Source organism: Lygodium microphyllum, chromosome 3 (genome assembly GCF_053477565.2).
Source record: "Lygodium microphyllum isolate KBCC chromosome 3, Lygodium_microphyllum_v1.1.10, whole genome shotgun sequence".
NCBI classification, from domain to species: Eukaryota; Viridiplantae; Streptophyta; class Polypodiopsida; order Schizaeales; family Lygodiaceae; genus Lygodium; species Lygodium microphyllum.
The window spans coordinates 84,410,160-84,433,537 of record NC_141137.1 but is presented as its reverse complement, the minus strand read 5'-3'; the positions used below and the strand labels follow the sequence as shown (position 1 = coordinate 84,433,537).

General features: G+C 41.1%; 1 protein-coding gene across 4 annotated transcripts; it reads left to right on the top strand.

The window, feature by feature from the left end:
- The first annotated feature begins 782 nt into the window (after positions 1-782).
- On the top strand, positions 783-21,443 carry LOC148038584 (Serine carboxypeptidase S28 family protein). Of its 4 annotated transcripts, none has more exons than XR_015689859.1 (12): positions 783-1,272; positions 16,733-16,919; positions 17,090-17,223; positions 17,297-17,409; positions 17,490-17,613; positions 17,736-17,885; positions 17,955-18,110; positions 18,194-18,273; positions 18,360-18,409; positions 18,486-18,604; positions 19,981-20,238; positions 20,353-21,399. XR_015689859.1 is itself a non-coding variant. In XM_087673648.1 (11 exons), the coding sequence occupies exons 1-11, from the start codon at positions 838-840 to the stop codon at positions 20,077-20,079; spliced, it is 1,647 nt and encodes a 548-aa protein (XP_087529774.1). In that variant the 5' UTR covers positions 783-837; the 3' UTR covers positions 20,080-20,239. The 4 variants fall into 4 exon arrangements, 2 of the variants coding, with proteins under 2 accessions (XP_087529774.1, XP_087529781.1); XR_015689861.1 differs by having other exon boundaries at positions 1,008-1,272; positions 16,738-16,919; positions 20,353-21,443; XM_087673648.1 differs by lacking the exon at positions 20,353-21,399 and having other exon boundaries at positions 19,981-20,239.
- Positions 21,444-23,378: the final 1,935 nt, after the last annotated feature.

Here is a 23,378-nt window from a genome sequence, read left to right as displayed (position 1 = left end):
CTTTAGTGATGTACCTTTAAGCCTGGTTGTTAGATGTACTTGTTCCACAAGTTCCACAAGGGCCAGGTTCCCAACCATGATGGAAACTATTTGTTAAATTTGTAAGTTTCCATGGTTTATTGGTTTGGCAAATGGTTTTGAACTTGAAACCCTTTCAAGCCATAAGAGAAAGTATGGTTCAAAAACAATCGCAACTAGGTTGCACTTGAAAACCTTTTGGAAATTTATATGCTATTTTTCCATTTGTCAGCACATATTTCAACACCTTGAAAAATATTTATCTATGACATGATCTTGCACGTGCCCATCAGTCTTTATAGATTCCAATTTCCCAACAAGTGCTCAAACTAGGAGGGAACTATAATGCTGGTGGAAAGAGGTCCTAGGTTGTGTCGTGGTAGTGGTGGGACTCGAAAAAATGGCATTTGGTTTTAAAAAAATTTAAACAAAATTTTAATTATGAGATTCTTTAAGGTGCTAAGATCCCCCATATAAGCTAATTCAAGTTGGTTACATACCAAGAGGCGAACTCCCACCTCACAAAAGTTAAACAATCAAAATATTTTTTAAGCGGTTGAACATCCGTAATCCTTTACATACCAAAGAGAATATGACTTATTATTATTTACTTACTATATCGGTGAACTCCTTCGCCCACTTGGTGTGCAACCAGCCTTATCGTTGAAATCGAATTCAGAGGGGGCGCATGCACACACCGCGGGCATCACCCTTCAAGTCATTGGCATTTAAGATAAATAGATAAATATATCAATATATCAATATGTTGCTGTATAGACGAGTCCGCGATTCTTCCATCGTAGCAGCGACAGTACGCTGATGGCCACCTCCTCTTCTCGCAAGCCGTGGTCGCTGCCAGCCATCTCCCCAGCCTGTCTAGGGTTCCTGTGCCTTTGCATAAGCCTGCCTCGCGTATGTCCCTCTCCTGCTTCGTTCCTATGGCGTCCACCCACCCTGTCAAAACCCCTGCGCAGTTCCATCGTCCCGCCTCTTCGATCTTCGCATTCACAAGCCGGTCTGAGCTACCTGACTCGCTACTTCACCCAAACCGTAGACCATTTCAGCTTCCGTCCCACGTCCTCTGGCATGTCCACCTTCCAGCAGCGCTACCTCATCAATTCCGACCATTGGAATGGCTCCGGTCCCATCTTCATGTACTGTGGCAACGAGGGTGATATCGTGTGGTTTGCTGAGAACACAGGCCTGCTTTGGGAGCTTGCCCCTGCCTTTGGTGCTCTTGTGCTTTTTCCTGAGGTTTGTAGTGGCTGTGCTTTACTACATCAAAAGTTGAATCAACAGAAGTTCGATCGATTCTGTCATTTGAAAACGTTGGAGTATCTCGGCCGTGTTCAGTCAGAAATTTGGCACACTCGATTAAATCAGTCATTGTATGTGCCCCTATATATGTATAAAATGAACCCAGGAAATTGTGAGAGGTCATTTCACCAAGAGTTTTGCTGTCCACTATATATATGTGCTACTATATATGTGTAAAATGAACCCAGGAAATTGTGAGAGGTCATTTCACCAAGAGTTTTGCTGTCCACTTCGTTAGAATAAGGCCATTGAGAGACCGGCTATTGATTTTAAGCTGATTTCGCAACAGAGCAGTTGTATTCAGTCATAAGATTGACACTCTCTATTGCATTCAGTCATGTATATGCCACTGTCAATACATAAAATGAATCCAGGAAATTTTAAGAGATCATTTCACACCGAGTTTTGCTGTCCACTTCATTAGAGTAAGGTCCTTGAGATGTCCTTTTACTCAAGGGTTTTGCAGTCCGCTTCATCCAAGTGAGGCCACCCACAGTCCGGTACGTAAATCGACCTTGCTGCAGCACATTTTCTTGCTTCATACTATGATTAAAGGCTATATGAACTTCCCTAGACTTTTTGAAAGTCTGTTTTGCCCTGCATGTGGATAGTTGCACAACTCTTACTCTTATACTTCCATCCTGTGTCCCCACATGACAGACCCATCGTTGCAAGCTTACTCATGAAGAATTAAAATTGCTGTTTGTGTGGTACTGTGAGGGATTCAGTCCAGACAAGCTTTCCTGTAATTGGAGCTCTCCATTTTATTTCACTTCAGTTTCCATCGTAGTTTGCTTGTGAACAAGGACAATTGTTATTTGTGGGAGCACTTGAGTGAGGCAGTTTTCTTGTGAGAGAGCTGCTTGTTTTGTTGTTGCAAAACCTTCTCAAGTCTTAGGAACCAATTCGTGCTCACCTAGAGCAGCATTTAGTAATGTAAATAATGCTAGAAAATGGATTAGAAAGTTGCCACTTGGCAAAACTTGCCCATGCAAGTGGGAAAGATGTCTTTGAGGTTGGGAGAGAGAGAGAGAGAGAGAGGGTTATTCCAGCCTTGTGAAAGTTGAGAGAGATAGAAAGAAGGTTCCCATAGTTGCTACAATAGACTATAGTTGACAGGCCATTTCCAACCAGCAAGTGACTCTTTGGGAGTTGGTGACATGCCCTGAAGAGACTACAATAGTAGGTGACAACAGTTTGAGGTTTGTTTCAGCCAAATAAACATCATATTTGGTGTGCTCCATCAATGGAGACAACTTTTATGGCTATCTAAACAAGGCAACAACTAATGTCTTTCATTTTCTCGCGATGGAAGTTTGAATTTTCTCTCTATTCATCATTCTCTCTTGTTATCCAGTCATTTCCTTGCCTTGCTTTGAAGATTCGCAGCATTCTAATCCTTGGAGGCTAAGAAATTGTATTTTTCTCTACTGTAAAACTAATTTACAGTAGAAATTAGGGTTTGACAATAATCTCACAAAGTGTGCCATCAGATTGAAGCCTTAAGACTTGAATTTTTAGAGTTAAGAATTAAGCAAGATTCAAGTGAGGGACTAGCCAACATTCGAATTTGGGGCAAATTTCATTTTACAAGGAGTCAATGAAGGCCGATCACTCGAGCAAATCAAGAGGCGAATTAATTTGAAGACTTGTTGGTCATTATTGACATCAAGGGGCTTTTGGATTGTGAAGGGGATTAAAAGAAACCCATTGTATTCAAATTCAATTTTAGCTAAAGATAAAGAAATACCGAAAGGGGCACTAGCTTTGGGACCAAAAGAATGTCCAATGTCTAAGATTGAAGGTGAATGTTTGTGTTTTAGCATTTAATTAATTATTACTTGTTGTAATTAAGTTATATTCAGGTTATTACCACCTCTCCATGGAAGAAAGACTGATTTTATGGTTCCATTGCCAGGATTCCATCAAATCCTTTGAATTGGTGGGCTCGAGGCACTTGATTGTAAGTCAAAAGCTTTGCATTATTGCTGAAATTGTGCTTTGCTATTGATTATAGCAAGTATGTCTTCCCATGGTGATACGGGATCAAGTGGTGATGATGCATCTTAGCATGGTCATTCATATGGATCTTGCAAAAATTGAGGCAATTTGTTCATGGCCACATCTTAGTAATGTTCATGAGATTCGTAGCTCTACAGAACTTTGTTCATACTACAGAAAGTATGTGTGGAACAATGTTGAAATTGCTTCTTCATTGCATACTTTGTAGAATAAGAACGTGCCTTTTAGATGGATAACAATGGAAATTTCAGCATTTGATACGTTGAAAGATAAAATGACTACAAATCTTGTGCTTGAGTTGCCTAATCTTAGGAAGTCATTTGTTGTGTGGTGTGATGCATATGGAAATAACATCGGGGTTGTTTTAATGTAGGATGACTATGTAGTTGCTTATGAAATTCGTATTTTCCATGGTATAGAGAACAATTTGCAAGTCTGAGAAAGAGCTCTTGGTTGTGATTCATCATTCATGCACTATCTATGTGGAAACACTATTTGTTAAGAGGCGATTTCACAGTGTAGATAGATCATCAGACATTGAGATACTTTTTGACATAAACAAAGGTGTTAGAGAAGTATATAAGATGGGCAAACTTTCTCTCTGTGTTTCATTTTTAGATTGTATACATTGATGGGAAAAAGAATGTAGTGGTTGATGCACTGATGTGGTATCATGTAAGCCTCAGTTTAGCATGGTTTATCACACTAAATTGGATGCCATGAGAAATCAATATGCTGCTAATTTGGACTTTGGAAATATATATGATCAACTTTGTAATGGCTAGAGGCATGATCATTTTATGCTTAGAGAGGGTTTTTTGATATTGCATGGACAATGTGTCACAAAGTAGTGGAGGGCTAAGGTGATAATTGAGAGTTATGCTTCTCCTTATGCAAGCTATATAGTTATTGATACCATAGGTAAGGAAATGGAGCACTTCTTTTATTGGCCAGATTTGAGGCATGATATTGAGTAGTATGCTAGGGCATGCATTGTGTGTTAGGAAGTGAAGTATAATAGGCAAAAGATGTTGGGTTGATTGCAGTCCTTGCCTATTCTAGACAGGCCTTGATAGAGCATTGCTATGAATTTTATCTTTGAGCTTTCTTGTACATCTATAGAGAATGATGAAATATGGACTATAATTTGCAAGTTTAGTAAGCAAGGCCCATTTATACCAGTGAGGAAGAAAATAAAGGTTGATCATATGGCATGTCTTTTTATGGAGGATGTGTGATGTACCATAGCATGCCAAAGTCGATCATCAGTATCGAGACCCACGGACGACTAGTTTGTTTTGAAAGGGGCTATTTGAGAACATGGACACTATATTAAAATTCTCTTCATCCTTCCATCCACAAACTAACGGTTAGTTTGAGAAGGCTAACTTCACAATTTTAGATCTTTTGAAGTGCTATGTATCAAATCACAAAGCGTAGTGAGAATAGTATTTGTCATTGGTTGAGTTTGCATATAATAATACGGTGCATAGTTCCACTGGTAAGTAGGTGGTAGAGGGTGGTAAGAAAGTACCTTCTATCTTTCACATAAAGAATAAAATCTTTGAGGCTGATCTCTATGTGGAGAGTATGGATACAGCTTATGAGAAGGTTAAGTTTGCACTTTAAAGCTTGTAGAATAAGCAAAAGAGGGTAGCTAGTCGTCATAGATGTGCTTTGCAATTTGTAGAGGGCGATTATGTATTGCTGCGTTTTGAAAAGGTCTGAAAAAGATGAAGGGCAAAGATAGATTGTACCCAAAGTTGAGTATGAGATACTATGGGCTGAAACCAACCTTCCTTCTTGGAAAGGATGGTAATTCCTCAATCAAGCACTTAATTACAGCAATCAACAAATAAACATAAATTGAAATGCACAATTTACCTTAATAATCTTGGACAATAGATACCTAGTTGGCCCCAAAACTGGTGCCTCTTTCAGTATTTCTTTAACTTTAATTGCTAATGGATTGAGTACAAGTTGAGATTCCACAGTCTTCTTTTGAGATTTCATAGTCTTCTTTATTGATCCAAAAGCCCCTTGCTGTACGTACAATCAACAAGCAATTTGGACCTATTGTTTCTTGATTTTCACCCAATAATTGCACAAATGGAACCACCAACTGGCCAAATGTTGTGTCAATTTACAATGGATGGCATCATATTTGAAATCCCTATCAACTCCATGAAGTGTACAATGCCTTAGCTTGTTGGCACGGTTTTCAAGGTGGTTGCTAAACTCTAATTTTTGCAAAAACTTAGGGTTTGTAGCAGAGATCTTTGTTGTCTACCAAATTTGGTTGAGATTTGCTCAAAATGGCTGAGAAATGCTGAAATCTCTTGAGAATGGTTGGAGAAGGTGAGAGGAAGCCAAGATAAGAGAAAAATTTGATTTTCTTCGCGAGAAAACCCTAAATTCTGCTTGTTGGAGCCTGCATTTAAATGTAGTCGCCTATTGCTAGGCACCTCCAAAATGCTGTCACCTGATCAGCAATGCTATTGCCATCCCCTGGAAGGTGACTTTTTGCTATCCCTTGCTTGTTGAGGCCCCCAGATGACTATCTTTTGCAGCAAATTGCTGTTCTTTGATCAGAAAATGGACTAGCGACTCTCTCTCTCTCTCTTTTCCCAAAGCTGTAAACTAATTGAATGGTTGAGATCCAACCCCCCCAAAAACGTTTTCTCAATTTGCATGGGCATTTTTGCCAACTGGCAGCCTTCTAAACCTATTTTTCAGCATTATCCAATCATTTAATTAATTTTTACAATTAAATAATCTTGAAAATTAAATTTAGCTCTTCTAACCTTGCCCTCTGCCCATCCATAATTAAATTGGTGGGATCCTTGGCCTGTCACTATGGAATATTTGCCATGTGTATCATATGTGCTTGAACAACCTTGTACATTTGATTAATAACTTATTTAAATGTTATCAGCAATATTAAAACATCTTAAAATTTCACGTCCTTGTAACATGGGCCGTTCCAAGTGTTGTAGAGGATCAGTGATGTATATTATAGATTGAAATTGCCTCCATATTGATGGATATACAACAATGTCTTTCATGTAAAGCTTATTGAGGCCTTTTCATAATGATGTGCTAAAGGATGCATCTATTGAAATTCAACCCAAGGTTGAGGAGCTAGATGAGATATTAATACTTGAGCAGATATTGATATATAACGAGTGAAAGATGGTGGTACAGTTTCTAGACAATATTTGGTGAAGTTTTAGAAGTATTCACCAATGGATGCCAAATGGATGGTTGAGGATGACTTGGTAGACCATTCTCAGTTATAGTAGCTTTATATTGATGCTTTCTAGTTAGAGCCGAGTTTGGTTTGGGCTTAGTCAGGTTGAGGGGAGCAGGGGTCGAGAGTATTATCTTATGCTTGTGAGGGAGCTAGCATCTCCACTCCTTAAGTAATGGACAGTAGCGGATCTTGGATGTATTCGGCATATATTTCTTGAGAACCTTGTATAGGCTCTCTTAGTATAGTATTATGATCTCTATTATTGTTGGGATTCTGGCATGGCTTACTCTTTAAGATAGTAGAATAGGAGCTTTGCAGACGATGGCTTGTGGAGATAGTCTGTAGACTAGAGAAATTCGTTGCCTTCTTCTCGTTGTATTTTTGCATATTTTCTTAATTCTTTGCCTTTGCTATAGCATCAAGAAAATCAGTATATCTAGATCCCTTGACTTGATACTTCAAGTCATCCTTCAGTCTTTCAATGAACTTGCTTTTTAGGACGTCTCTACTCATTTCATGAGCATACTTATGGAGCTGTAATAATTTTTCTTTGCAGTCATCAACAGAAAGATCATGCTTATTTGAATTGTTTGAAGTTAATAAAACTCCATCTTCTTTTTACAAGCCAAGGACGCGATGAAGTCAATGGATATCAAAGGCAAAAGTTGTCTAAAGTAATGTTGCACAAATACTAGGTGGTATTTGGTGCCAAAAATTGACCTAAGACATTTTATTAGCCATAAGTGTTAGTTGGTGATACTAGGGATTTGGCATTTAATGGTACTTGATGCCAATCTGGGGTATGAAAGAAGACTTAGAAACACTTGGGAGATGAATTAGCCTAGCCAATTTAATTGTTGGTTGGTTAGACAAATTTTTGGGCACTAAAATAAGTATTAAATTAATTTTTAAAACTTTAAAGCTGAAATCAATTTAATAATGTATATTATATTGAAAAATGAGATTAGAAGGTTGCCACTTGGCAAAATTTGCTCATGCAAGTGGGAAAGAAGTTTTTGAGGTTGGGGGAGAGAGGGGGTCATTCCAACCTTGTGCAAGCTAAGAGAGACAAAGGTAGTTGCTACAATAGTTGATAGGCCATTTCTAGCCAATAAGAGACCCTTTGAGGGCTGGTGACATGCCTTGACGAGGCTACAACAGTAGATGACAATAGTTTGAGGGTTGTTTCAGCCAAGCAAATATCATATTTGGTGTATTCCATCAATGAAGATAGCTTTCTTGGCTTTTAGGAACTCTAGAAACATTGCCAAATATCCCAGTTTGCATGTCCTATACCATGCCAATGTGACTATACATAGGATTTTGCATACCAATTTCCATACCATGATACTTCTGTCTAGGCATTCCATATATTCCTGGTAGTGCCATGCATTCCAAAAGAACCAATACTATGGCCATCCATTGCATGAAACACATAACCACCACCAAAATCTCCTTGGTGTTCTGCATTTTGAGACATAGCTTGGTGTCTCAAAGGCATAGAGTATGTATCTCTAATATTCCCACGCATTTTTGAACCTTGTCCTAAAGCAAACATTTGCATCTACTCATTAGGCATTTGGTGCATTTTTAGATTATACCACATCTGATTTTGGATCTACATGTTGTCACAAAGCATCAAGAGGTGCTTTCTTGTTTTTATGCTTGTTGCATATCCCAAAGGCATAGTGTATGCATTTCCAATATTCATATGCATGTTGGACCATGTCCCAAGGAAAACATTTGCATCCGTTCATGAGATGCATTTGGTGCATTCTAAGGCTGTGCCATATCCAATTTCGGAGTTACATGCTGCACCAAAGCAAGAAGAGGTGCTTTCCATTTTTTATGCTTGTTGTTGCGTCTTTGGTGAATAAATTCAGCAAATCATGGATCCTTACCACTTAGTGAGCTGAGATGAAGTCCTCAGTGCTGCCATGAGTTTAGCTTTAAATTGGGAATTAGAATCCTTATTTTCTTGTTAATCTTCAGTGTGTGAGGCATTGAAGTATCCATTTCATGAACCAACCTTGTGTTTTCATCATGCTACCCATGTTGAATGCCCATTTCATTGTCAGGCAATGCATTCCTTCCATTGCCTCTTGATTCCATGAACAGAGAGGCATCAAGGTTTTCATTGCTTGAAGACACGGTTGCTGATTTTAATCACATAGCAAGAAAAATTCCAACATATTGCTTGCAATTTGGCTTCCATTCAGGTGCCATGGGCCCACCTACTCAAGGGTGAAGGGGAGAGAGTGCGCAATAGAGTGAGAGATCGAGGCGCGAGTTGCAGAGCTGAGAGTTAGAGAGAGTGAGCTCAGAGATAGGTGTACCATATCATAATGGTACACAGAATAAAAGAATGTATTCATATGTTAGGGTACATTAAGGGTGTGTTTACACCAAGCGACTTAGCATCAGCCATATTAAACCTGTCAAGTACTTTGCTGATGTACTTGTCCTGTGAGAGAAACAACAAATGCTGGCCTTTGTCTCTTTTAATACGCATGCCCAAAATGTGTTCAGCTGCCCCCAAATCTTTCATGGAGAAGGCTGAACTCAACTGCCTTTTAAGAGCATTCAAAGTACTCTTATGCTGTCCTGCAATCAGCATGTCATCCACATATAAAACCAGCACAATAAGGCTTCCATCATCAGCCTTTTTAGTGTATAAGTAGTGATCGCATGACTGCGTTTAAATCCATGGCTGAGCATAAAGGTATCAAATTTTTTGTACCATTGTCTAGGGTCTTGTTTCAGCCCATATAAGCTGCGTTTCAGCTTACAAACCAAATGCTCTTTTCTTGGAATAACAAATTCTTCTGGCTGCTTCATGTACAGCTCTTCATCCAAGTCACCATGAAGAAAAGTAGTCTTCACATCCATCTGATCCAACTCTAAATCCAAGGATGTAGTGAGAGCAAACAAAACATGGAGTGTAGTCATCTTCACCACTGGTGAAAAGACCTCTTGGAAGTCTATGCCTTCCTTCTGTGTATAGCCCTTAGTAACCAGCCGTGCCTTATACTTGGGCTTTCCATCAATACATTTCACTTTGTAAACCCATTTATTAGGAATAGCTTTCCTATACTTGGGTAAAGGTACAAGCTTTCCTGTGTTATTTGCATATAGAAACTTCATCTCCTCTTGCATAGCAAGCTCCCACTTTCTCTTGTTTTCACATGATTGTGCCTCTTTAAATGTTAGAGGCTCACCCTCATCAGTCAACAAAATGTAATCCAAAGATGGCTGAAACCTTTGTGGTTGCCTTTTGACACGTATAGACCTTATCCAATGATTTGTATTATTAGGTAGTGGGCCTACATCCTAAGGAATGTGTATACCATCACCAGGTGGCTGATTTTCAGCATTTTCTTGCTGCTGTAATCTGTTTTCAGCGTGTTCTTCTTGCTGTCTTATTTCATCCTGTGCATCTATTTGCTGTCCATGATATTTTGGCTGTAGCACAATAGGTTGCTGCTCATTTTCAGCATCGAAAGGGAGAGAACTTTCAGCTAATGGCTGCTGAATGACCGGCTGTTGATACTGAAATTTGACCTTATTTTTGTCAAGATCACCATGTGTAGCATTTTTAGCAACTTTGCCTCATTAAATACTACGTCTCGGCTGTGTACTATCTTGCTACCTTGAGGAAGCCAAACTCCATAACCCATCTCTTCCTTATCTCCATATCCCATGAAGATGCCCTTGATGGATTTCATGTCTAGTTTGGTCCTCTATTCTACAGGTACATGCATAAAGGCATCACAACCAAAGACACGCAAATGGTCATATGAAGTAGGTTTGCCAGACCAAACCTCTTTAGGAATGCCATTTTCCAATGTACGATTGGGAGAGCGATTGTATACATGAATTGCAGTTTTAAGAGCCTCTCTTCCAAACTGCTACGGAGATTAGTTGTGGACAACATGTTGAAGAATGCTCATGCAGCAGGTGCCACTTGGACAGTGTCCCTCATGGGAAAATTGGTCACTTGCCTAAGCGCCCTAGTACAAAGATGATGAAAACATGCAATGCATAGGAGAAATGTCAGACTTTGTGTAGTGCCGAGAACCATAAGGATATGCTTGTACTCGATCTCGGGAGGTGGCTCCATGCTAACCAAGTGACCAAGGCAAGAAAAGAAGAGGAGGAAGAAGATGTAGAGGATCCCTAAGATCCAAGATTTCCACCAGAAAGGGAACTTGCAGTAAAGACCAGTAGACAGAGTGAACTAGATAACCTAAAACACAACCTCGGGAGAGAAGCCACTAGCTCCGTGTATCCATGCTGGAAGGAATACGAAGGCCTCGTCACCAAGTCGTGGCTGAACCTCCAAGGTCCCGATCTAGGTGGTACCTGAGGATCTTGGATATCAGTAGAAAAGATGACTGGTCGAAGACAGTCATCCCAAGAAAGTAGAGGATGGGTGAAGAACTTCATGTGGAGTAGGTTCCCCCTTTGAGGCGAGGTGGAGGGGCTACCGTTGAAGTCAAAGAAGAAGTAGATGCCCCCTTTGAGAGCAAAGAAATAACATTCCCCTCTGAATCCCCCTTTGAAGTAGATAGGGAATCCAAAAACTCATGGATTACGGACTTCGAAATGTTTGATGACAAAGGAAGTGCCGCCGGTCGTGCTAAAGAAGGTATCTGGGGTGTCGAAGAGCTCCCAGAGGTAGCCTTTCAAACCTGAGTAGTTGAGGGGGAATCAGGGTGGGGTTCAGAATGAGCAAGAGGTGGGCAATAGTCGCTGTCTCTCAGTGGAGCGGATTGGGTAGCCGAAGAAGAGGAAGGAGTTGAGCAGCTAGTGTCTCTCGAAGGAGCGGATCGACGAGGAGATAATATCAAACAATCACTGTCTCTCGATGGAGCGGACTGCAAAACTACGGGCCGTGATAGCCACTGCACCCAAACATAGGTGGGAGAAGACTGCCGCTGGCATTGCGACGATCTCCAGGAGGTGTAGCACGAATCGATCCTCCATGTGCTTGAAAGGACTTAGTGTGCATCGAATGCGTCTTATTGCCTTGAGCATAGTCTGATAGCCGATGTAGAATGATCTCTGTGGCCCAGAAAGGAGAAGCGGCATAAGGAGTGCCTGGTGGAAGATGCATATACTCCGGGGGGATGGGGAGCAAAGGTCGAAGTCGGCAAGCATCGGTGGTGTGTCCGGTGATGCCACAGTAGGAGCACCCAGTAGTCTAGACATTTGTTGGTAAAGAAGCCATGGATACCAGCGTGCCTTGTTGTTGAAGAAGGAAGAGGTCAGCCATCATGAACCATGAACTGCAATGTCCGCCTCAAGGGGTGTGAGGGCAGTGTGAAGTACGAACTGCAATGTTCGCCTCAAGGGATGGGAGGGTAGTGGAAGGGTTGGAAGTGAACTGCTAGTGGGAGGAGGATGCGACCAGCACTAAGAGGTTGCAACCAGTAGAAAAACGCAGGTGAGGAGAGAGAAAGACTAAAAACGTGGGCATCAGGTGAAAGAAAGACTAAAAACGTAGGTAGGACAGCTTGCAAGAGAGAGAAAGACTAAAACCGTAGGCAACAGGAGAGAAAAAGACTAAAAACGTAGGCAAGACAGCTTGTAAGAGAGAGAAAGACTAAAAACGCAGGCAGCAGTATTGTGATGACGTGGCAGGCTGTACGGCAGGAGGTCTGCACATGAACAGCAGTCGCCTGGCTGGAATTAGCTCCAAACTGCGTGAAGAGGGCTAGAAATCAGGCGCCAACTGATGGAGACAGCAATGGACAGCTTCGGCTGAGATGTCCTCTGCGAACGGGGTGTGGGCAGCAAGCTGAAACACTTGAAATCTGCGAAAATAAGATTTTGATGCAGCGGAAGAAGAAGAGAAGTGGATGGTGAATCTGCTACCGGTCTTTGCCTTCATTGGAGTGGAGGATCTTCGCTGCTAGGTGAGCAGATCCAGCTCTGATACCATGTCAAAAGATGACATACCGGCGAGACAATAGGGTTTGCGGGGAGGAACAGGGAGTGAACTCGGCAAACATGGAGAAGAGAGAAAAAAACTCTGATGAATGGAATGATGAAGTTTTGAATCATGGAGTGAATGTGATACAAGGGAACAAGGGTGCCGTAGGACAAGGAAGATGATGATGACAACCACGAATCACGAACCGCAATGTCCTCCTGAAGCGGTGTGAGGGTAGTGGAGAGGTTGGAGAGAAGAGGTGACGGACTGAATGAATCGGCTGTGAGGAATGAATGAGAGAGTGGCCTATAAATAGGCACAGTCAGTCTAGGATGGTGCCCCTTTTTGGGGCTGCAAACCCTAAACGCAAAACGTAGAAATGCAAAAACGCAAACTGCGGGTGAAGGGTTTCTCAACATATCTCACATGCATAGTAATTACCCAAGTAAACCTTGCCTAGGCAACGTGCAATGTATTCAGAAAATGACTTCAAAGAGGGGGTAATATGAAAAGAGGCACGATTGTCCACTATCCATGATTGTGACAGCCCATCATGAGCTGAAAGTAAGGCATCAATTACCTCCTTTTTGATGATATGCATATCACCTGTTGTTGCCATAATATCTGCATCATTACATGAGGCTACAACAAGTATCCCCTAGTGCCAGGAAGCTCTTCAATGACCACACTAGATGCAACATTTGCCTTTGCAACTTCTTTTGAGGAGGAGCTGTCATCATCTTTCTTATCATCCTTCTTATTCTTACCTTGCTGTTTCTTTCTTTCTTGCTCTTTCTTGAAGTACTGGCAATCGGGCTTTTTATGGCCTTTATGCCCACATTGATAGCATGTGACATCTTGCTGTTTGCCCTTGCTTTTGCTTCTGCTTTTTCCTTTACTGGTTGCATTACCTCTCTTTTCAGACGTGCCTCTCACATGGTAAGCTGAGCCACTGCTTTCACCACTAACTTTCTTCTAATTTCTTCATTAAGGATTGAATCTCTTACACCATCAAAAGTCAAAGCATGGTTGTTGCCAAGTGACACAACCAAAGATTCCTAGCTGTCAGGCAAAGTCATTAGTAAGAAAATAGCTTTCAATTTATCATCGAAAGCCGCCAAACTAGAGTCCTGCAAACTGACTCAAAACCCCTGTGAAAGCACTCAAATGCTCAGATGCTGGCTTAGACTCATCCAACTCCATGTTCACAAGTTTACGCATAAGATGCACTTGATTCACAGGAGATGTATTTTCATAAGTGTTCTTAAGCTTTTTCCATATAGCATAACTTGTATCAAGATGCTTGATGTCTGTAAGTACATCATCAGACACTGCCATCTTAATGTATGCAATGGCCTTCTTATTAAGTCTAGCCCAATCCACATCTGTTATAGCTGCAAGCTTAGTCTCCAAGAGAGCATCTTCAGTCCTTGAGAAACAAAATGCCTTGCATCCTATCCTTCCACAAGTCAAAGCCAGTGCCATCAAACCTCTTGATTTCAAAGGGGGATTTAGTGTCACTGCTGCTAGAAGCATTTGCAGCCATTTTTCAGCAATACACCAGAAATTCAATGCTGCATTTTATGACAGCAAAAATGAGCTGAATATTCAGCTGATTTCAGCCCAGATTTTCAGCAAATAAGGTCTAGCCTTGCATAGCTACAGGCAAACAAGCTAAAGATGTTCTCTAGCTTTCAAATGCTTGTGATGATATATTCACCTATTTCCAAGGTTATTTTAGTAGCTAATTCTAAAATTGATGGCCTTTTGTAAGGTGGTCTTAAGATAGGAGGCGGATTTGGTTTAGTGTGAGTGGTTTGGTTCAGATAACTAATTGGTTGTATTGAGGTGATGGGCTAAGTGGTTGTAGGGGTGGAATTAGAGTTGAATTTCATGACAAGAGATGTGTGGGCCTCTTGGAGAGAGAAGCTCAAAGGAAAAGTGTAAGGGGGCCTAACCTCGTGATCATTGGCTTTCAATGATGTTGAGGGGTGAGGTGATTTCTATGTCCGTGTGTGTGATGGTTCTCTCTGCATCTCTCTATCTAACTTAAATACGCAAGAGAGGTCTTGTTGCAAGAATCAATCCAGGCATGTGTATAGCAGTAGAATGAATGACTTTCAGTAGTATGACTGCAATTTCAGCATACATTAAATGCATACATCATTGCTAGGTAACTCCCACTTCAGCAATATCACCAAAAATACATCTGCAACAATCCCAGATCTGCAAAAAATCACTAAGACTACTGCAAAATGAATAATCAGCAATACATAAACTCAATGGGAGCTGTCCAACATGTGTATTGCATACATATGTGCTCGTATCAACTTCTGATACACAAATCACCAATAGATCTCTGCAATTTCTCCAAAATTGCACAAGCGGAAGATAAAAATTCTCAAATCACTCTGCTTATGACAACAAGATTGCTTCAGCAATATTCCCAAAGTGCATTTCACGCATTAACTTTGCCAAAATCCACAGATTTCAGCAAAAGCCCCAAAATTTCACTATCAAATCTGCCCCAATTGCATTAATACATGTTCCCAAAAGCATAAAATTGGCAATTTTAGCAAAATTTCACAAAATTTTGCAGAAGTTCCAAAATTTCCGGGTCCAAGTGTGCACAAATGTCAGCCAATTTGACTCAGTTGAACAAAATTTCACAATACAGCAAAAGCCCCAAATTTTATGGGTCCAATGTTGAGAAATTTCACTCAAATGAGCAAAATTTTAGTAAATTTGGCGAAATCCCCAATTCAAACGTGCACAATATCTGCAATTTTTGACATAGATGCCTCAATTTTGCATGAACACCACTCAATCTGAAAAAGGCCCAAATTTTTGGGCATAAATATGCACAAATTTGAACTTTGTGCTTGCACGCGTGAACTCTTGTCAAGCCAAGGGGAAATTCAAAGAGAATTTTGAAGAAAAAAGGATTTGTGACTTGAAAAAATGACAGGTTCTGTTGACCTACCAATCACGTCACATGATTGGTTGTCACGTGTGCCTGATTGTCACGTGCTCTTGCTGTTGGTGCTTGCTCAGCTGCTTGCTACTCATCTCCTGTCTGCCGACGGTCACACACTTAGCAACTGCTAGTCATCTTGAGTGGTGCTCGATTGACCTCCTTTTGCCTCAAGCTATTCGCTAGCTACCTTTGACCTTGGGAAGTGTGCACTTTGTGCTCTGATACTGGTTTGAAGGGGGGAGAGTGCACAATGGAGTGTGAGATCGAGGTGTGAGCTGCAGAGCTGAGAGTTAAAGAGAGTGAGCTCAGGGATAGGTGTACGAGATCGTAATGGTACACGAATAAAAGAATGTATTTATATGTTAGTGTACATTAATCCTCCTCCTCTCTCTCCTCTCTTTCTCTCTCTATCCTCTTCTCTTAGTCTATATTTTCTTCTTCTTCTCCCTTCTTCTCTTCTCTTATATATTATTCTCTCTCTAATTCTCTCTTTCTCCCTCCCTCCCTCCCTCTCTCTCTCTAAAATAGCATGTAGGATGGTGATCCAAAAGGATCCCTCCTAGTGGTGTATTTTAAAGGCTTTACAGCCTTTGGAAAGGGGGGGGGGGGGGGGCGCGGGGCACGCTAAGCGATTGAAGCTTTAGGGGGAGTGCAACATCAGCCAGAACTTCAGCATGAATCTCTTCATCCATGGGGTCACCATGCCATGCTTTTCACATAAAAGATGGCAAACTCCAGCAGTGTTACACTTCTCCATTGAGGCTTCTTTCTCCCAGCCCCCTCAGATTTCCCTGAGAGGCCATGTACATACCTGATTTCATTAGCATTTAGCTCACTTGTACTTCATTGTATTTGGGTTTGAGTAATATAACTAGTCACACTTTATTTTGCAAAACCATAACATGCAGTTTGGTCATTTTCCCTTATTACTGCTCCCTTGGGTGCTTATAAATGATTGTATTCTCAGACCTATCCAAATCAAAGTGAAATTGTATCCTCAAACCTATGCAAATCAAGGTGAAATTGCTGGAAAGTTGGAGAGAGAGACGCACACACAGATTCACTCCCTCACACACGTGCACACTATATATATGTGTGTGTGTGCGCGCATGTGTGGGCATAGTTTCAGAATTCATTGTTTCAAATCTGAACATTGGAATTTAAGGATGAGTTGACTTGGGGCCAAAATTTTACTAACCCATGATGACAGCATAGGTACTATGGGGAGTCCATGCCATTCGGGAGCCAGGAAGCTGCTTACAAGGATGCTTATTCACTAGCCTATTTGACATCTGAGCAAGCATTGGCTGATTTTGTTGTTTTGCTAAGAGACTTGAAGCACAACTTGTCTGCTGAAGCTTGTCCAGTTGTGCTGTTTGGGGGTTCTTATGGTGGAAGTAAGAAATAACTGGTCCTGAAGCTTTGGTACCTGCATGTTAATATGGTTCTTATTTGTCTTTCAATTCACTGTGCTAGCTGCTTGGATGTGTTTGAATTATCCACATGTTACTGTTGGAGCAGTTGCATCCTTGGGTGTATGGTTCTTATTTAGTCTTTCAATTCACAGTGCTAGCTGCTTGGATGCGTTTGAAGTATCCACATGTTGCTGTTGGAGCAGTTGCATCCTCGGCACCCATTTTGCAATTTGAAGATATAGTTCCAGTTGACACCTATTACAGGATAGTCTCTGAAGATTTCAAGGTGTGTAATGGGAAGAGCTTCATTGAGTTGCCTGTGCTTGCTCTGGTCCTAAGCCATTTGATCTTCTATGCAGAGGGAAAGCGCCGTGTGTTTTGATGTTATAAAAGAATCATGGGATATACTTGAAGCTGCAGGCCAGGCAGACGGAGGTCTACATTATCTCAGCAACAAGTTCAAGATGTGCAGGTACACGGACACTGCTCATCATTTACTTATTTGTAGAGCAATTGAGAAGGCTTCTGATGGCCATTCGTCTTTATTACCAGAGAGCTTAACAGCACATCCCAATTGGTTGATTGGATTTTTTCTGCCTACTCCTACCTTGCAATGGTGGACTATCCTTATCCAGCAGATTTTATTATGCCACTGCCTGCTTTTCCAATCAAGGAGGTATTCAGGAGGGTAGTTGTGAGTTGTGTATTGTGTGTTTGACAGTGATGAGGGCCAAGACAAACACTTGTAATATCCTTATTTTATGGTTCTTTTCTCTAAGCAGCATCAATCTGTTTCAGGTTTGTAATGCTGTAATTAGCTCTGGTGAGAGCACAGATATATTGTCTCAAATTTTTGCTGGCATTAGTGTATTCTACAACTACACTGGATCTGCTAGTTGCTTTGATATTGAAGATGATCCACATGGGATGGACGGATGGAACTGGCAGGTTAAGTTCTCTCTCAATTCGGGTTTTGGGTCCTGTTAGTGCTACAAGTAACTCTTGACCTGATAACAGGCATGCACAGAGATGGTAATGCCAATGAGTAGTAATCCCAACAACAGTATGTTTCCTCCGTGGTCGTATAGTTTGGAGAGTTTTGAGAAGGATTGTATGGAACAGTTTGGTATAAAACCAAGGCCATCATGGATCACCAATGAATTTGGAGGCCAAGTACAGTCTTTCCCTTGAAGTGATCAACTCCAATATTCCTAAGCTGCAAAGCTGTTCCTAACCGCAGGTTGATGTGTTTACAGAACATAAAGACGGCTTTGGAAAACTTTGGGAGCAATATAGTTTTCTCTAATGGCTTATTAGACCCCTGGAGTGGAGGCGGGTTAGTGTAAAGCTGAAATGTGTTATGTAGCAACTGAAGGATATGCATGCCCAGAATTTACAATGCCTTGATACTTCTAATTTCAGGGTCTTGTATAATATATCGAGAACTATAGTGGCAACTGTCACAGAAGAAGGTAATCAAGATACAAGGAGGTCCATTATGCTACTGATGCACTTGTCATTACTTAAGAGCTGATGTTGTATTTACAGGAGCCCATCATCTAGATCTGCGGTTTTCTTCAGATTCTGATCCAGATTGGCTCATTCAGCAGCGCAATATTGAGATTAACAATATCTGGAAGTGGTTGCTGCAGTACTCTGAACAACAGGTGGCACTATCTCAGAGCTCCTTGCTGAGCTATTCTTAAAATGAAAGTATTATTGGCTCTTCTTACAGCACTAAAAGAATCAGAGTTAATGCAATCCTCTGGTCAAAGAATCTCTTGATCATAGCTGAGTTGAAATGAATGGGCACGATATGTTATCGAACATGCAGGGCCAGGTCTTTGAAGGCAAGAATAAGTGTCTAATTGAGTGAATGTATGCTTTTGCAGAGTCAGTTCTCAAGATGTAGACTTGTCACTGGTTCCAATCCTACATGCAAGATGAGCACAGAACTTTGAACTTGGCATTTTGATTGTAGCAGTAGATTCTGCCTGCTATGATAGTCTTTACTTATTTATCTTTATCTTTATTATTTTCCTTACTATTCAGCATTTATAGCTGTGGCTTGATGACTCCTGAACCAAGAAGAGGGTCACCAAGCCTATGTGGCAAAAGGAGAAGGGTAATGAGAGGTGGTTCGGGATGGGGTTATGCCTCTTTCTACAAAGGCAAAGGATTTCTTTATAGCGAAAGTAGTTTTCTTTTTCCCTATATTCTTAATGTACCTCTCTCTCTCTCTCTCCAAGTCTCTATCTATTCAGCTCAGGCCTCACAGCTCTCTCTCTGTCTTTCCCACAGAAGGTGCAGGGGTGGTAGCACACAGAAGATGCCAGTAGGCAGAGGCGTCAGATGGCAGCAAGACATTGAGAGAGAGAGAATTGGATTTAAAGTTAATGTTTACACTTTACAGGAGAGAGAGAGAGAGAGAGAGAGAGAGAGAGAGAGAGAGAGAGAGAGAGAGAGTGTCACAGATGTGACTCTCTCTCTCTCTCTCTCTCTCTCTCTCTCTCTCTCTCTCTCTCGTGTGCACGCGTGAGTCCTGCATCAGACCACCACCATGTTTAGGGTTCCTCGCGATGCTGCAGGTTGAAGGCTAGTGGGATACACAGACAAAGGCGACATCAGCTCTGTGGGCTGGCAGGAGCATCAGCAGTTCGGGTACATTAGGGTTAATAGAGCAGCATGGTTGCTCGCAGTGGTTCAGACTGCGCAGGGCAGGGTGGGTGCAGTACAGTCTGCCTGGGACAGTTAGGGTCGTGAGCAGGCCTGGGCAGGCTGACAGACATGGTGTTGCACCAGCTCGAACTGCTGCTGCTGCTCATTCCGCACTAGGCCTGCAGTGACATTGTACTGCAGTGGTGCAGTCCTGCATAGACACAGGACTGTAGTTGCAAATCTGCAGCAAGAGAGAGAGAGACAGAGAAAAGATCAGGCCTACAGGCGAGTGCAATCCTACCTACCTCTGTATGCAGGGCTGAGAGAGAGAGAGAGAGAGAGAGAGAGAGAGAGAGAGAGTACCCAGCAACAGCAACAAATACAGAGGCAGGTGGATGGTGTTTATTGGACATGGGACACCTGTGCAGTGCTGCGTAAGTGCAGGAATGGACACCACCTGTGGCATCAATATGGGTTTTTTTGATCAGTACTTGGCTGGGGTAGAAGGCAAGGATGCATTGGATTTGGATGAGAAGTCTCGGTCTGAGGACAAGATACTGTTGGATCCTAAAGACGACTGTTTTGGAACCCTCATGGCAGGGTGGTTCCCCTCCTTTGCAGGAGCAGCGGGACGTGTTCCAAGGTGAGATGTCTCAACAAGATGTGTGCATTCCTTGCTTGTAGTCCAACGAGTCTTTCCAGTATATGCTTGCCTGTGCAAATAATCTGATGAATGATTATGCCTGTGCAAATGAAGGAAAAACAAGTTCTATACTGGATGGTGATCTTGCGGTGGCTACCATGGGGACAGAAATAGTATTACCGTAGATTGCTGCCTTCCATGGGAGGGCAGCCATCTTTTATTTTACGGGAAGGACTCCTTTGATTCTCCGTATTAGCATGGCTGCAATCAATGGTATTAAATGATGAGGCATGTCAGATCGATACTTTAGGGCAAGTGCAGGCCCCTCTTGTAGAGGAGATTTATGATGGCCCAAAATGTTTTTTTGAGATCCTATTTCGCTCTTTAGATGCTCAAGCATGGATAATGCAGCGTATTCCTGTGTTTTTGGATGGTCAGTTGGTTCATGCCATTCCATGAAGACCCATGGAAAAATTTCAGGGTATTCTCAGACAGGCATGCTTGATTTGGGTAGAAGTGGTTAATTTCCTTTCTCACCTTTGGTGGCTTCAGTCTTGGTAGAGCTCCACTTGGCCTTTCGGATCAGGAACGGAGCTTGCATGCTTTGGGATAGTGGAAAACCTTGGCCTAATAAAACTCGCTTTGAGGTGTTAGGGTTGTATATGCTGGTTTTTGAGCTGAAATGGAGAACTTTTGTAGGACATTTTTTCAAATGTGGCCAATTGGGCCATTTTGTCTTTGAATGTGATCATGCTTCGGATGTCTTATGTGGTTGGGATCTTGAGATGGATATGCAGGAGAGTGAAACCCCAAGCTCAGCTGTAACAATTTGTTCCTCCAGGGTGTTGCTTGGTTTGCATGGATTTGCTAATATAGATTCCCTTCAAGCTAGGTGTGTTGATGAGTTGCATCCTACTGGTTAGGGTCAAGTGCCTAATGATGCTCCTTGGGTGTCTGTGGTTAAATGCCATGCTCACCAGGAGGCTCGTTTGATTCTTGTGCATTTTGACTTTGATATTATCACATAGGCCTTTCGATGCGGAGGATTCTACTCTAAACACCAACCTCATCGTCTTGTGTGCTTGCTACTAATGATTGGTAAAGGTGCCTTGGATTCTACTTTGCGGTTTGATGCACATGGCAAGCTATTGCCCTCTTGGGATGCATTTCGTGCTTAGCAACATCAACTTTTATTCCATGCATGGATTGTTGGATTTTAGAGGGTAGATCTTGTGGTTTTAATTCATATTGAAATGCAAAGATTTCATGTTGCTAAATTGGTGGATGCAAAATGGAAAGCATTGATTCGGTAGATATTCCCCTCTTTGTTTACTATGAGCTTCACCTTGTGGAATGCCAAAGGGGTTTCGTTGGCGAGCAAGTAGTATAGATTGTGGAGGACTATTTTTACGAGTAATTGGGATATTTTTTTGTGTGGCGAAGTATAAGCAACACTTGTTGGCTAGTTTCAACTATATTTTTAAAAGGACTTTCTTGACTTGAGTTATTGTCCTTGACTTGTTGGTTGGTTCTAACTATGTTTGTGGTGAATTACAATATTTACTCTCTTTGTTGGAACATTTGCTCAGTATGCAACATACTAGGGATAATTCTAATGACGTGGCTACATGTTATAAATGGTTGGAACGTTGAGTTCAAATTGTTGGTAGATGCTTTGTATGATAATTATTGTTAGACTTTGTTGCTTTTTTGCTCTTTTGTGTCAAAAATTTGCACAGGAGAATATTTTGCGATTGATAAACGAGTAAGGGAAACTAGTGATTGAGCTTATATCTATCATGCAGATGTGCTTGTAATATTATAGATCATTGTTGGTTTTTCAAGAAGTCATTTTTGATTGTATTCTTTTTGCTCGAAGATACATTTGTGACTTGGTTTGAGATTAGGTTAAGCTTGAATGGAGAAAATTGATGGAAGCAGATGTCATAGAGGAATAAGTGGAGGAAGTGCTATGTCATTTACCCCATTGGAAAAGCCTAGGTTGGGACGGCCTTCCTAGTCAATGTGGAATAACTTAGGGACTTGTTGACTTGTCTATGTCAACACGTTTGCAAATTCAAACCAATGCGTGCATTTTGAAAAATTGCATTTATTCGTTCGTTACCTACTGTTCCTTTCCCAACCACTTAAAATTGTGGAGGATCATTTTGGTTATGGGTTCAATCTTAAAGTCATTGTCAACGTATTGCAGAAAGTGTTTTTCTACTTCATTCTTGTCAGTATGGGATTATTAAGGGCAGGAACTTTATGCATAATAATTTGAATGTTTAAATGGGGAAATTGATTATGCCAATGCTTTTGGCTAAAAGGTAATTATGAACGAGTTAGATATTGAAAAAGGCTTTTGATGATGTTAGTTGGTCTTTTATGTGACAATTGTTATTCTCTTTGTTAGGGATGCTCTCTTAGTCCTTTATTGTTTGTATTAGTTACTCACCTGATGTTTTCTATGTTGGATCTATTGGTTGAGGATGGGTAGATTATTGGTTTCTCTCTTTTTAGTGGTTATCAACTTTTGGGTCAATCTTTGGCAAATGATTCCTTTATTTTTCTTAGGACTGAACGAGAACTAATGTCAAGTGGGTAGTGGCTATTTGTTTGGTTTGGCATGGTGCCTTCATGTCAATGCTAAAAAATTAACATCATTCTCTTGTACAAAGACAAATTTGTAAGAATTGGGTTGAACTTGATTGGGAGATAACTCCATCATAAGAGAATGTTCATAGGAGCATGGCTTGATTGCAAGACAAGACTCAATATAAGACAAGACCAGAACAAGACAAGAACTAAAAGAGGAGTTACCTCACAGGAGTCTCATAATTGGTGTTGGCAAGACTAAATGGTTTGTAGCGTAAGGTCCCCATTTATATTAGAATTAATGAGGTTAAGAGGAAGCTTCTAGATGATGACATCATTGATAATATAAGCATCATTGACGTAAGTGACAACAAGAAATCTTGATGGAAATGTTGATACAAGCCTCTTTTAGGACTTTTCAAAGAATTATCTAGAATCTTTTTAGAAATTTCTAGTACTTTCTTGAATGTTCTAAAATGTTTTGGAATCTTCTAGAAACTTCATGGAACTAGCGTTGTATAAGCTTGCATATGAATCTTGGT